The 15036-nt window shown below is 55.4% G+C and overlaps 2 protein-coding genes across 2 annotated transcripts; both read left to right on the top strand.

The window, feature by feature from the left end:
- The first annotated feature begins 1790 nt into the window (after window positions 1-1790).
- ICAM1 (intercellular adhesion molecule 1) lies at window positions 1791-13265 on the top strand. Its single transcript, XM_070416000.1, has 7 exons — window positions 1791-1898; window positions 4018-4278; window positions 9846-10154; window positions 10517-10804; window positions 10883-11137; window positions 11322-11570; window positions 11660-13265. Exons 1-7 carry the CDS (start codon window positions 1832-1834, stop codon window positions 11827-11829), a joined length of 1599 nt encoding a protein of 532 aa, XP_070272101.1. The 5' UTR covers window positions 1791-1831; the 3' UTR covers window positions 11830-13265.
- Window positions 13266-13386: 121 nt separating this feature from the next.
- On the top strand, window positions 13387-14758 carry ICAM4 (intercellular adhesion molecule 4 (Landsteiner-Wiener blood group)). Its single transcript, XM_070416001.1, has 3 exons — window positions 13387-13854; window positions 13973-14278; window positions 14418-14758. Exons 1-3 carry the CDS (start codon window positions 13461-13463, stop codon window positions 14534-14536), a joined length of 819 nt encoding a protein of 272 aa, XP_070272102.1. The 5' UTR covers window positions 13387-13460; the 3' UTR covers window positions 14537-14758.
- Window positions 14759-15036: the final 278 nt, after the last annotated feature.

Raw genomic sequence — 15036 nt, forward strand, 5'->3', positions numbered from 1 at the left:
CCTCTGGTCTTTGTCACATTCTCAGTCTTCCCCAGAATACTCTATTTAAAAGTACATTAACCCTCATATTTCCTCTCCCCTTCCCCGTTTTATTTTTCTTTTAGCACTAATAACAACCTAACACTTCATCTATTTTATTTTTGTGTCTTGACTGCTGCCCCCACTAAGACCATCTCAGTATGATGGCAGAGATTTGTTCTGTTTATTGTGTGTCCCCAGCATCTGGAGTGATGCCTCATAGAGAACTGGCGCTCAATCAACACTGCTCAGCGGTGTGGAGAAGGAAGAGCGCTTTTCTGGCTGCAGGGCGTGCCCGGGCCGCGAGGGGGAGCCAGCGGCTGCGCACTTGGATTCAAGGCCAAGGGACCCAATGAGGCCTGAGAAAAATCCTCCGGAAAATAACACCCCGCGTAGGATTTTCCCAGACTCTCTCGAGGGACTCGGACCCCAGGCCATTCTGGGGGTGGACTTTTGCAGCCTCCACCCTCCCCCAGTAAGAAAGATCCCCGTGGAAATTCCTTAGGAACCATCAGGGTGGGGGGAGCGGGACGCATTTCTGGATGGCGGGTGACTCCAAGCACCATCTCTCCGAGGAAGGGCGGAGGCATCCCCCGGGCCCCTTCCCTTCCCCTTCTGCTGGGCGAACCTGTGGCCCCTCGGAGGTCTCCATGGTGACGCGGCACGCGCCGCACAACAGGAAGCCTTGGGCGGCGCTCTTAGCGATCAGAACCCTCCTAGCCTCCCAGCCACCACGTGGTGAATGATGAGTCTTGAGGTCACACGCACGGCCCGTGCCCTCGGGGATGGGGGACGCGGGGGCGGCCGGTGGACGCGGCGCGGGGCCTCACAGCGCCCCCATCACCCTAACGGAACCAGCCCGGACACATCCCTGCCCATTTTTAGTGCTAGCGCCCCGGGTTCGAGTTTCAGGATGGGCAAGGGTTTGAGCGTCCCTTCTCCCCGCCCCACTTCAGAGCCCAGGAGCTGCCCCCGTTTCCCTTGGAAAGGCAAGGGCTCGAGTGCCTCTCCTCCCGCCTCTGGGTCGGCTGCCTCAGTTTCCCCGCGGAGCCTGGGAACGGCAGGGGGAGCGCTGCATGCGGGGGCCACGTGACTTCCTTCCCCTTTCTGGAAACTAAAGACGCCCCCACGGCCCAGGCAGAAAGGGGAAGCGAGGCCTCGGGAGAGGGGGCGCCATCGGTGGGGGAAAGCGGATCCTGCGAAGTGACGCCGCCGCGTGTCCTCGCCCCCGCGGCGCACGGGATCCTGGAGGTGCCGCTCCGGCCGCTTCTCGGAAATCCCGGAGTCGTGCCCTTTCGGGGAGGGACACCCTTGATGGAGGGTTCCCGGGACCCCACCCCAGCGAGGGATCGTCCATTCAGCTCAAGGGACCTGCAGGCGCTGGGGGTCAAATCCCCTCGCAGCTCGGAGCCCCAGTTTACCCCTCTGTGGAATGGGCACAGGAACAATTCCTAAGACGCGAGAACAGCTGTAAGCTCTCAGCGAGCGCAGCGCAAGCGCAGCATCGAGATGGACCCGGCCCCAGAACCGAACCCCCGGCCCGGGGCAGCCCTGCGGTCGCTACCACCTCTGTGGTCCCTTTGCTTCATTTCGGAAATTCCGGCGCTGCAGCGGCCAGAGAGAGGGCACCGTCAATCCGGAAATGCCAGAACCCTCCTTCCAGGGTTTCCGGGAAGGCAGCACCGCCCCCCATTCCCCCCCCCCCCCGCCCCCCGCCCGGGGCCCTGCTATAAAATGACGCGCGCGCTGCTGGCGCCCAGTCCGCGCAGCCGACCTCAACTCCAAGTTCCCCGCTCTCCTCACCTCGGTCGCGATGCTTCCCGTCGCCGCCCGGTCCCCGTGGCCCGTGCTCCTGGCCCTGCTCTGGGCTCTGCTCCCAGGTGAGTGGAGGACAGGGCTGCTCTGGCGAGCGCTCAAGCGGTGGGAGGACCGGCCGGCCGCCGGCTGAGGTCCAGGCCATTCGTATTTAGGTAGTTGTTTAGGGGAAGGTGGGGCTAGACTAGAACCACCCACATATAATAATCAATGAATACATAGATAAGTGGGACAAAAAAAAAAATCTGTCTGTCTGTCTCTCCTTTCTTGTCTCTCTAAAAATCAGTAAGTCGCCCTGACCGGTTTGGCTCAATAGATAGAGCGTCGGCCTGCGGACTGAAGGGTCCCAGGTTCGATTCCCGTCAAGGGCATGTACCTTGGTTGTAGGCACATCCCCGGTAGGGAGTGTGCAGGAGGCAGCTGATCAATGTTTCTCTCTCATTGATGTTTCTGGCTCTCTATCCCTCTCCCTTCCTCTCTGTAAAAAAATCAATAAAATATATTTTTTTTAAATAAAAAAAAATCAATAAGTCAAAATTTCAAAAACGAAAGTCAAGGCCAGCCTGTGTGGCTCCGTGGCTGAGCATTGACCTGTGAACCAGGTTCGAGTTCATGGTCAGGGCATATTCCCAGGTTGCTGGCTCGATCCCTGGTGTGGGGCGTGCAGGAGCCAGCCGGTCAATGATTCTCTCTCATCATTGATGTTTCTATCTCTCTCTCCCTCTGCCTTCTTCTCTGAAATCAATAAAAAAATTTTTTTTTTAAAAAAGAAAGAAAATCAACCGCCATGGGTTCAAATCCAGACCCTGCACCTCAATGTGTGGCCTGGGGCAATCGGCTGAGCCTCCCGGAGCCTCAGTTTTTCACCTGTCAATGGAGAATGTAATGTCAGTGCGCACACTTTGCCCTGGTTGTTCCTGACCCAGCACAGCTTCTGCCCTCAGAAGGCAGTCATGTGATATGGGACGCGGTTACCCTCTGAGCAGCCTGGACCCCCACGCAGCAAGCACAGTTTCTTCCTCCTTTCCTACCCTTGGGGAAGTCCAGACCTGCTTCTGCTCAGGGGAATTCCAAGCCTGACTTGTCCAAGGACCAGAGGCTGAGAAGTGAGATTCCGCAGCACCCCTCCACCAACTCCAGGGGCGGGGGGAGAAGGGGAACAGAGAGTCTCAGAGGGTGATAGGGTTGGGGAGCAGGAGAGTGGAAGATGGACACCATGGTTACCAGCTTCATAAAACGTTCTAACACAGACTGCAGTCCAGATCCTGCCACTTTCTGGCTGAGTCACCACCCCCCCCCCCCTCTCCGGGCCTCACCATTTTCCTCTGTGAAGTGGGAATGAGCCCAGGATCATCCTCGGAGAGCTGTTTTCACATCTCTCCCACCCAAGATAGAGTGGGCCCAAAGCCGAGGGCAGGAATCTTTGGGGGTGGGGTAGGAGGGACGGGTTCAGACATTTTTTCAGCTTTGGAGGCACCAGGGTCTGAGGGAGCTAACACAATCCCTCTCCTTATCTGTGGCTTCTTGCTCCCTGCCCTGTCCTAGGAGTTACTTTCAATAACAGGGTTCGGAGGCTATACTTACAGATGGGGACACTGAGGCAGGAAAAGGGAGATCACTTGTCAAAGAGAGGGAGGAACCAACGTGATTAGAATGCCTCCATCCCCAAAGGGCTGCCCCCACCAGCTGACCTCTTGGGAGGGAGGACCCTGATGCCATGTTCCTCCTCTGCTGAAATCCTCCAGTGGCTCCCCATGGCCTTCAGAATGAAAAACACATCCTTGGCATGGCTTCCACTGCCTGCGTGATCTTCCTGAGCTCATTTCCCCTAACTCTTCCCCCTTGCTGACTTGGCTGCAGACACCCTGCCCCAGGACCTTTGCACTTGGGACTCATTTCCCTTTTCTCTGGGTCGCCCTTCTCATCATCCATATCTGTGCTCATACGTAACCCGGTCATCAAGTCACTGTCCTATCACCCAGTGTTGTTGCTTGTTTTTTGTCAGAGTTCTTATGAACATCAGTTATTAATTATCTTGTTTGCTCGTGAATTTTTCTGTCTCCCACACTGATGGCAGAGAGTTCTGCCTTATTCAAGGCTGTGCCCCCAGCACAGGCTGGGGACCCAGGAATATCGATGAACCCAAATTGCAATGCCTTTCTCCTCTTCACACTTTTGTTCCAGGGCCTGGAGGTGCCCAAACATCAGTGCACCCCAAAGAAGTCATCATACCCCGGGGAGGTTCCGTGTTGGTGAACTGCAGCACCTCCTGTGATCAATACACCCTCTTGGGTCTGGAGACTCATTTGGACAAGAAAGAAGTGGCCAGTGGGTCCAACTGGCAGATGTATGAACTTAGTTCCGTACAAGGAGACACCACTCCATTCTGCTACTCGGTCTGCGACAGCCTCCAGTCGGAGGCGACGATGTCCCTCGCTGTGTACTGTGAGTGGCTGGGCCCAGGGGCTGGACTAGGCATGCTGGGTGGGGGAGGTGGGCACGGGAGTCCATAGTGGGCTGGGACTGCCTTTGAAGTTTGGTGGTGGGGCCGGGGAGGGTCTCACTGAAGGGCAGGTGGTCACATCTTCGGAAAGTCTCCTTGTCATTTGAAACCTCTTCTCGAACGTCCTTGGGTGCACTTATGAGTATCAACAGGGATTCAGCACATTCGAGAACTGTCTCTCTAGACCAGCGGTTCTCAACCTGTGGGTCGCGACTCCTATGGGGGTCGAATGACCTTTTCACAGGGGTCGCCTAAGATCATCGGAAAACACATATATAATTACATATTGTTTCTGTGATTAATCACTATGCTTTAATTATGTTCAATTTGTACCAATGAAATTGGGGGTCACCACAACATGAGGAACTATATTAAAGGGTCGTGGCATTAGGAAAGTTGAGAATCACTGCTCTAGACCTCTGGCAAGGCCCTAGATCTGACTCTTATATATATACTTGAGGCCTGGTGCACGAATTCGTGCATGTGTGGGGTCCCTCAGGGGTGGCCTGCGGGGATTGGGTCCCAGCTCATGCCCCCAGCCTGGAAGCCCCGCAGCCCTGCCTGGCACCCTGCCATGGCTGGTGCCACTCCCTCACCTGCTCCACCATCTGTGGGGTGATCAGCAGGGCAATCAACCCCTGGCTCACACCTGCCTTGGCCTGGCACCGCCTGCTCACCTGCTTCATCATCCCACCGCTGTCCCCTGCTGCTGTCCTGCTCTCCACGCGGCCCATTAGGCTGGCAGCCCCTCCACTGCCAGTGCCGCGTCACTGATGCCTGCCATGTTCTGCACCGCCCCCTGGTGGTCAGTGCACATCATAGCAAGCGGTGGAACTCCTGGTTGAACAATTTGTATATTAGGCTTTTATTAGATAGGATATATATATAATTGATTTCGGAGAGAAGGGAGAGGGAGAGAGAGAAACATCAATGATGAGAATCATCGATTGGCTGTTTCCTGCACATCCCCTACTGTGGATGGAGGCTGCAACCCAGGCATATGTCCTGATTGGGAATCAAACCATGACCTCCTTGTTCATAGATTGACATTCAATCACTGAGCCACACCAGCTAGGCAAGCTGACTCTAATTTACTTATTTTTATTGTGTTTTAAAATATATATTTTTATTGATTTCAGAGAGGAAGGGAGAGGGAGGAAGAGATAGAAACATCAATGATTAGAGAGAATTATTGATCAGCTGGCTCCTGCACATTCCACACTGGGGATTGAGCCTGCAACCTGGGCATGTGCCCTTGACTGGAATTGAACCCGGGACCCTTTAGTCCACAGGTGGACGCTCTATCCACTGAGCCAAACCAGATAGAGCCAGCTGACTCTTTTTTAAAAGATGCAAATTGCCCTGGCTGGTTTGGCTCACTGGATAGAGCGTCGGCCTGGGGACTGAAGGGTCCCAGGTTTGATTCCGGTCAAGGGCATGTACCTTGGTTGTGGGCACATCCCCAGTAGGGGGTGTGCAGGAGGCAGCTGATCAATGCTTCTCTCTCATTGATGTTTCTAACTCTCTATCCCTCTCCCTTCCTCTCTGTAAAAAATCAATAAAATATATTTTTAAAAAAGATGCAAATTAAAACTAGCCCTGAAGTGAAGTTTTCTTCACTTATTGGCAACAATGGAAAGAATTGACAACAGCTGCGCTGACAAACTGCGAGACGGTAGGCTGTCCTGGGACATTGCTGACGGGGTGGGAGCATGAGGAAGCACAGCCCCAGGCAGGGAAGGGGCCTCAGTTCTCCAAATGACACAGGCACGTGCCCTTGGATACAGAAACCCCACTCCTGGGAACTGGGCTCACATGTGTCTCTGCTCAGAGGGACTGGGGGCGGGGCGGGATTATCCGCTGCAGCTTTGTTTGTAAGGGCAAACGTTTACAAGCCGCTCAGATGTCGGGGCTGGGAAATAACTGCTTTGGCTATACAGTGGAATAGTATGCAGCTGTGTACACGAATGAGGAAGTTCCCTGTGTCCCCAAAAGAGAGTGTGCTAGTTGCTGCACACTCTTAGACGCTGCAGTCACACTCGAAAGAAGGAAGGTATGCCCAGAATGAGCGGCATGCCATTCTGTGTGTTAGGGAGTGGTGGAGTGGGGTGAGGGAGGTTGTGTTTACTGGAAGCGGGGGTTCCAGGAGAGGGCAGGAATGAGTTTTTTCTCCTTGTGCCTTTTTTTTTTCCCCTTTGGGCATTTTGAACGGTGAGCATGAGTTACTATGACCATAGGCAATAAATAAAATTCAAATGAGAACAAAACAAACCAAAAAGGAAGGAAGGGAGGAAGCGGGGGGGGGGGGGGGGGGGACTGGTTGCCTGGCTTTGGGATCAGACAGCCTTAGGTTCCAGTCCCATCATGGCCCTTACTGACTGTGTGACTGTGGGGGACCTGGCTTCTGGGTTGACTTTCACAGGCGACCTCCTGGGATGGGTACAGGGATGCAGGAAGGCATGAAGGGCATTCCATCTTCATGGTGTCTGGGCGAGGAAGCCTTTGGGCGAATATCGGTTTTGCTTCTGATATGGAGGATGTTTGAGCAGATGCTGGCTAGGTGAGGGAAGTCCCCAAACATTCCCAGGGGCCTCTGAAAACCCCAGGGAACTCCCTGGAAGGCCCTTCCACAGCTCAGCCTGGTCGTTGAAAGCCCAACACTTCAGGCGTGGGTTCCTGCCTCTGCCACTTGCTCCCTCTGTGACTCTAGAGACCAGACTGTGCCTCAGTTCCCAGCTCTGTGAAATGGAGCAGGTAGCTGGCGCACAGCAGGGGTGTCAGCTGGGAGACGCTCTGGCTTGGGCCTGCCCCGCCCTCAGCGTAAAGACGAGGGGCTTCCCTGCGTGGCTAAGCTTTCTCGAGAAAGGTTAGAGTGGCGGTTTGTGCAGGAAGTGACCCCTCACCAGGCCTTGAAGGGTGCACAGGCATTCTGGGCAGAGGGAACAGCCTGGGCAGAGGTTCGGAGGGGCAAACATGCTGATCCGGGGTTGGGCGGGCCGGAGGGGCTGAACATCCACAGATTAGCGAGGCTGGAGCTAAGGCTGGCAGGTCCTCGAATGCCAGGCTGGGGAGTTGGGGCCCTCTCCCCAGGGGGATAGGGAGCCACACTTCCAAAGTGTGTGAGCAGGCCAGGGATCTAGATAGCAGAAGGCCAGGCTTAGGGGAAGCCAGAGGACAGTTGACTGTGGGCCTTGTCCAGGCCACACATTTTGTGGCTGCTTACAGGAAAGGAAGGGCAGACAAATATTTGAAGAGCCGTGTGACCAGGACTTTGTGAGGGACTGAAGGTGGGGGGTTGGGGGGGTCAAGGAGAGGTACAGGCAAGACAGACCTCTTCTGGCTTACAGCGCAAAGAGCTGGGCTTGAAGGCATGGGGGCTGAGGTTTAAGGAGGCCTCTCACTCTGCACATTGTGGTTTGCAGCAGATGATTAGATATCAGAGCTGGGTGCCTGAGAGTTTTCTGGGTCTTTAAAAAAAGTGTTTTGTTTTGTTTTTTAATTTTAATGATTTTAGAGAGGAAGGGAGAGGGAGAGAGAGATAGAAACATCAGTGATGAGAGAGAATCATTGTTTGCCTACCTCCTGCACGCCCCCTACTGGGGATCGAGTCTGAAACCCGGGCATGTGCCCTTGACCAGAATCGAACCCGGGACCCTTCAGTCCACAGGCCAACGCTCTATTCACTGAGCCAAACCGGCTACAGCTCTGGGCCTTTTTGGAAAAAAACAGATTTGAAGTGCGTAAGTCAGTGAATTTTAGTGTTTATAGAGTTGTTCAACCATCACCACAATCTAATTTAAGAACATTTTCATTACCCTAAAAGGAAACCTTATGCCCATTGACACTCACTCTTTCAATTTCTTAAATGGATTAATAATAATCCTACCTCCAGCAGCCCCACTTTACAGCTCAGGAAACTGAGTCTCCGTTTCTGCAGCCCTGAGGGCTGGGACTGTTCCGGGGGCAAGTCACTCACCCACAGCCCACAGCAAAGAAGCCGAAAAGCTAGGAACCAAACCCAAGCCCCTGACACTTTAACGGCATTGCCAAGTGATACTCGGGGGCCTCTTGAGAAGGGAACAGTGACCCGGGGCCCTCAGGACGCCTCCCTGGGGAGCCTGGCGGGTCTCAGTGCGCAGTCACAGCTCAGCAGGGCTCTGCTGCAAATGTTCACTGGCCATTCGGGCTCAGAATTCTGTTACCTGGCCTGTGAAAACCGAGCCCACAAGTTGTATCTTCAGGGCTATTCAGAGTTGCATTTGAGGTGTCTGTGGGTTCTTACTTTTTTTTTTGGTTCTTACATTTTTAACATTTCAGAGGGTCACACAGCACACTCAGGAACTTCTTTCTCGCTCTCTTTTTAAAAAAAATTTTTTTTATTGACTTCAGAGAGGAAGGGAGAGGGAGAGAACGATAGAAACATCAGTGATAAGAGAGAATCATTGTTCGGCTGCCTCCTGCACGCCCCACACTGAGCAACCCAGTCATGTGCCCTGACCAGGAATGCAACCGCGACCTCCTGGTTCGTAAGTCGAGCTCAGCCACTGAGCCATGCGGGCAGGGCTGGAACTTCTTTCTCTTGAACGTGGGCTCCTTGAAAGGCCTCCAATCGGTGTGTGTGGTTCAGCCTTATTCCTTCTATAAATATAGAGCGCCTCCTGTGTGCCAACAAGCAACATGAGGGGGCAAAGCAGACAAAGATCCTGCCTCCTGGGATCACATTTCATGGGAGGAAATGGAGGAGAAACAAGTTCACTGAGTCGATGATCTTGTGTGTCAGAGCGTGAATGGGTGCTACAGAGAAAAATAAAGCCAAGATAGGGGAAGGGGAAGCAGAGGTCTCTCTCGTTTATTCTGTCTTTTTTGGTTTTGTTTTTTAGTTTTCTTTTTAAACAATTTTTATTGTTTTAAATTTCTTTTTCTGTTCTTAATTTTTTTTTGTTTGAAGAGCAGAGGTCTTTTTAGAAACAATCTCTAGCCCTAACCGGTTTGGCTCAGGGGATGGAGCGTCAGTCTGTGGACTCAAGGGTCCCAGGTTCGATTCCGGTCAAGGGCATGTACTTGCTTGTGGGCACATGCCCAGCAGGGGCTGTGCAGGAGGCAGCTGATCCATGTTTCTCTCTCATCGATGTTTCTAACTCTCTATCCCTCTCCCTTCCTCTCTGTAAAAACAAAAACCAAAAACCAGTCTCTACTGGGCAGCTGAAATACTGTATTTCACCGGATACCTGGTGATTCACTCTGAGGTTCTTTTCCACTTTTCACTCTTAGAAGCTGCAGTGAATAAAAAAATGTTTTGCCCTTTCACAACCACTTGGGGACTTCTCACTGGTTTCCCCTGAAGTTCTTAACATTCCTGAATGACTTAGGTGGCTTGGGATTAGTCAGCCTTGGGGTGTGTTTGGGGCCGTGAGGCTCCCTGGCCCAGGTATGGTGTCCCTGTGCCCCCTGCTGGTGGGTATCCTTCCTGTCCAGCTCACAGGACACTCCTTCCTCTCCTCTCCCCCAGGGTTCCCAGAGCGTGTGGAGCTGGAACCCCTGCCCCAATGGCAGCCTGTGGGCGAAAACCTCACCCTACGTTGCCAGGTGGAGGGAGGGGCGCCCCGGACAAACCTCTCGGTGCTGCTGCTCCAAGGGGAGAAGTTGCTGAGCTGGCAGCCTGCGAAGGGGACGCCTGTGGCTGAGGTCACGGACACAGTGTTGGCACGCAGAGGCGACCATGGCACCAATTTCTCTTGCCGCACAGAACTGGACCTTCGGTCCCAAGGGCTGGGACTGTTCCAGAACAGCTCAGTCCCCAGGCAGCTCCGAACCTTCGGTGAGGCATTGGGAAGTTTGCGGGAGGACAGGCTCAGGCAGTGCTCCTGCGTGGGGTGCGGGGTTCCTGGGAAGGAGGTGCTCCTGGCCTTGAGGGTACGGAGAAGATAGTGACCTAGATTGCAAAGGCTTCTGGGAAGAGCATGTTCTTGGCCACTGGGGTGGGGTGTTGGGGGATGGGCCGCCTGGGCCACAGGATCTTCTGAGAAGGCTGTGACCCAGGGTAAGGGGGACGAGTGTCCTGAGTCATAGATGGCCAAGTCGCAGAGTCTCCCGGGGAAGAGGCGTTCCAGGTGACGGAATGAAAATGCCGCGGGAAAGGGCTTCAGTTCCCCTCTGTTCACACCCGCCTTCTCTGGCCAGTCCTGCCACAGGTCCGCCCACACCTTGTTGCTCCCGGGATCATGGAAGTGGGCACACAGCGGTCCGTGACCTGCTCCCTGGATGGGCTGTTCCCGGCCTCAGAGGCCCAGGTTCACTTGGCACTGGAGGACCAGAGGCTGAAACCCACAATCAAGTACAGCGAGGACTCCCTCTTGGCCACCGCCTTGGTGGAGGTGGCCCCGAGGGATGAAGGCGTCCAGCAGCTGACCTGTGCAGTGACCCTGGGAAACCAGAGTCAGAGGACTCGGGAGAGTGTGACCATCTACAGTAAGTAGGGACAGGCCAGAGCTCTGGATGCCTGGGGCCAGACCTAGGGGCGGGGCTCACTGCGTGCTCCTCCCCCAGGTTTCCCAGCTCCCAACTTGACCCTGAGTGAGTCTGAAGTCCCCGAGGGGACTGTGGTGAGCGTGGAGTGCAAGGCCCATGCTGGAGCTGTGGTGACGCTGAGCGGGGACCCAGCTAAGCCTCCATTTCCGAGTGCCCAAATCATGCTGAATGCCACTGCTGAGTACAACGGGCGTGACTTCGTGTGTTCTGCTGCGCTGGAGGTGGCCGGGAACGTGCTGCACAAAAACAAGACCCAGAAGCTCTTTGTCCTGTGTGAGTAGGGCTGCTGGACAATGACCCCAAACCTCCAAGGCCCAGGCCCTACGGCTCCATGAGCTCATGTCTCTGGAGTCTACCCCCACCCCTGCCCTGGGTTGCCTACCTAACTCCTCCAGACCTGGGTGGTGAGAGGGGTTCTGGTCCCTGACCCGGCCCTCCTCTTGCTGTGTTTCTCTAGATGGCCCCCGACTGGACAAGGAGAATTGCCCAGGAAACTGGACTTTGGAGGAAGACACCTTGCAGACCCTGAGGTGCCAGGCCTCAGGGAACCCAATCCCCAAGCTGGACTGTCTCCGGAAAGGGGATGGGGCTTTGCTGCCCATCGGGGAGCTGAGGCCTGTCACGCGGGATATTTCGGGCACCTACGTGTGTCAGGCCACCAGCCGTCTCGGTGTGGCCACCCGTGAAGTGGTTGTGAACGTGATCTGTGAGTGCCCGTGTTGGGGACGGGACTGGGTTGGGCAGGGTCAGCGAGCCTGGCTCAGCCCCCATCTCCCCTTATTGTTCTCCCTACAGATCAGCAGAGTAACTTGGTCACCATCATTGCAGTGGCAATTCCCATCCTGGTCATTGCAGCCACAGTGGGCACAGCCGCTTACCTCTATAACCGCCAGCGGAAGATCCGGAAGTACAGGCTACAGAAGGCTCAGGAGGCGGCTGCCATGAAGCTGAACTCACCACCCTGAGCCCGTCTCTGGACAGGGCCTCCACCGGTGGCAGACTTATGCCATTCAGCAGCACCCACCTTTCTAGAATGCCAGGAGAGAGGAGAGAGGCCTCAGCCAGAACACAGGCAGCGTTTAGGGTCATGGCACCTGCACACCATGGCACATTCACACCTGACCTGTAGCCACAGGACTGAGCCAAGACTCAGGGGCAAGACTATGGGCATGACTGTGAGGGATGGCAAAGGCTGACCTGCCAGAGGGGTGTGACGGAGACATACCTCTGACATGGGGACACCCATCTGGAAAATATTGAAACTCACCCTCCTGCATGTGCCAAGGCCCTACAGTCCTGAGAGAGAAGTAGCCCTGCCCAGACTCAGGCAGCATCGAAACCAATTCCCACACTTCCTCTGACAGCTCTGACAGTGCTGTCTACTGACCGGTCCCAGCGCTGGATGATGACATATTTATTCATTTTTCTTTTACCAGATATATATTTGTAAATAGTAGTGGGGGGGGGGGTTTAATTGATTTTTTCATTGAGAGAGGAAGAGAGAGATATGAGATCTGCTGCCTCCTGCACGTCCCCACCCCAACCCCCCACTAGGACCCAGCTGTAACCCTGAGGTGTGCCCTGACCTGAATCGAACCAGTAACCTCCTGGTGGATGGGACAATGCTCAATTCACTGAGCCACACTGGCCGGGCCAGTTACCAGATATTTATTAGTGCCTTCTGTGTGTGGTAGAATGGTAAACAAGAGGAACAGAAGTTCCTGCCCTCAGGCAGCTCAGTCTGATCTCATTCAGGGTCACCAGGTACTGATGTATTGGCTGCACAAGAGTGCCTTACAGAAAGACCAGGTGGGGTGGAATTTCCCACTCCATTGGCCAAACTGCTTCCCCCCCAGCAGGGAAACCAACATGGTTTAGCTGGTGACAGGACAACCCACTGGTGCTGACCTCTGTTAGCCGCCTCCACCCACATGCGCCTCTGCTAGTGCTCACAGTGACAGCTGGTGACATGCTTAAACACGAGTGTCCACTCTGTGATAGCTAAACCACAGGACCCCATGGAACTATGCCCAACCCGTGTGTCCCTGCTTTGTCCTGTTTCCATCTCATTGGGACCATGTTAAGAACCGAACGCTGGCAGCTCCAAATCCTCAAGGGCCCTGCAGACAGCTGGGGTGGGACTGAATTCCAGCTCTTCCTGAAGCCTCTCCCTTGTGTTAATAAAGCTTTTTTCACGGGCCCAGCCTCTCGTGAGTTGAGGGGAGGTGCTCCGTCCAGCTGGAGTTCTTCCTAGCTGTCCTACCACAACCCTGTCCTACTTCCTCCCTCCAAGGAAAGGCTGCTCTTCAAGGCCCATTCCTGAGGCCCTAAACCAAATCAGGGCGTATTGGTAACTTTTGAGACTCTGGGGAAAATTAAAGATTTCTCTCTGGAAAAAGCACACATGTTTGGTTTAAAATGGGGTCTGGGATCCCATTCTTGAGTGGAGGGGGAGGGAGGAATGTCGCAGGGCTCCTGGCCCTCTAGGAGCCTCCGTCTCTCCGGGTGGGGCTGAGAAGGCGGGGCTTTGGGCTTTCTTATCTACAGAGCCAGCCTGGCTTCCTGGCGCAGGGTCTCTCACTACGGGCTCTTTGCCATGGGGTTTCTGCTTCCCCTCTCACTTCTGGTTTTGCTGGCGGTAGCTTACCCGGGAGGCAGGAGCGCGCGGAGGTGCTGGGCTGCGCGGGCGCAAAGCCCCGGAGGCAGCTCTCCCACGCTCTCCGCGACCACAGCGGCGTTCTGGGTGCGCATAAGCCCCAATTTCATAGCCGTGCGGCCGGGGAGTTCGGTGTCGCTCAACTGCAGCAGCAGCTGCCCCCTCTTGGAGGGTTCCACCCTCCATACTGGGCTGCGGCGGGGCCAGAAGCTCAGCGGGCCCAGCTGGATCTCTTTCCAGCTGCTGGATGTAAGGGCCTGGAGCTCCGAGGTGCACTGCTTCCTCACCTGCGCAGGAGTAACGCGGGGGGCCACGGCCAGGATCCACGCCTACAGTGAGGGACGAGGGTTTAGGCCCTCCCGGGGAGACGGGAGGGGGACAGAGATGGGGCAGTTGACAGTCGCGCTAGGGGGCGCCCGCGGACCTTGCTCAGCGGCCCCCTCTTGCTTTAGAACCGCCTCACAGGGTGATCCTGGAGCCTCCGGTCTTGGAGGGCAGAGAGCACATTCTGCGCTGCCACGTGACGCACGTGTTCCCCGTGGGCTTCCTGGTGGTAACTCTGCAGCGTGGCGGCCGGGTCATCTACTCCGAGAGCCTGGAACGCTTCACGGGCCTGGATCTGGCCAACGTGACGCTGACTTACAAGTTCCAGGCTAGGCCCCACGACCTCTGGAAGCCCGTGACCTGCCACGCGCGCCTCAATCTCGACGGGCTGGTGGTCGGCAGCAGCTCAGCACCCGTGACGCTGACATCCTTGGGTGAGGCATCCTTGCAATCCTGGGGACTTGAGGGTGGAGAAGGGTTATGACCCAGGAGGGGCACTGGCCCAGCTTGAGCTCCACGCGTGTCATCACGCCTCCGAGTGCTTCATTCCTAATTCTCACCTCCTGCCCCCAGCTTGGAGCCCTGCGTCCAAAGCCTTGGCTTCCACGTCCATCGCAGCCTTTGTGGGGATTCTTCTCGTCCTGGGGGCCGTCTATCTGCGAAAGTACCTACTGATGCAGTCCGAGGCGTAGAGGGGAGGTCCATGCCGGCTGAGTCCGAGCAAAATCTGGGACAATGTGGAGACCCCCTCCTAAGTCAATAAAGCCTTCCTCAGTCAGCCTGTCCCTCGGCATGAAGGTCCCCCATTAGGGCACCGCCTCGGAGAAGTGGTCTTTTTGGCCTTGTCACAATCACTTTCTCCAAATTCTTCGTCTCCCTGAAGGTATCCGGCGGTCCCCAGTCCTGCATTTCCTGCCGGTGTAGTAAACACATCTCCCGCGGGCATTATCAGCGCGGTGCAGACGCAGACGGGCAAAGCCTAGGCGCCGGAGGGCCTCGGGCTGTGGGCGGGCTTCTGCTGACTGGCTCCGCCTCTACCGCGCAACAGCTCTGATTGGATGTTTTGTTTCCTCTCCGCCCTCCCCCCCCTTTCACTTTGATCCCGTACTTTTCTGGTGGACCGGAGTGGGTCTACCACTGACTTCCATAGTTCACTTGTTAGCTCTGGGGACAAGAGCACAGACGGGCGGGC

The sequence above is a fragment of the Myotis yumanensis genome, unplaced genomic scaffold (assembly GCF_028538775.1).
Source record: "Myotis yumanensis isolate MYYU_CA2020_CCGP unplaced genomic scaffold, mMyoYum1.0.hap1 SCAF_5, whole genome shotgun sequence".
In the NCBI taxonomy this organism is placed as follows: Eukaryota; Metazoa; Chordata; class Mammalia; order Chiroptera; family Vespertilionidae; genus Myotis; species Myotis yumanensis.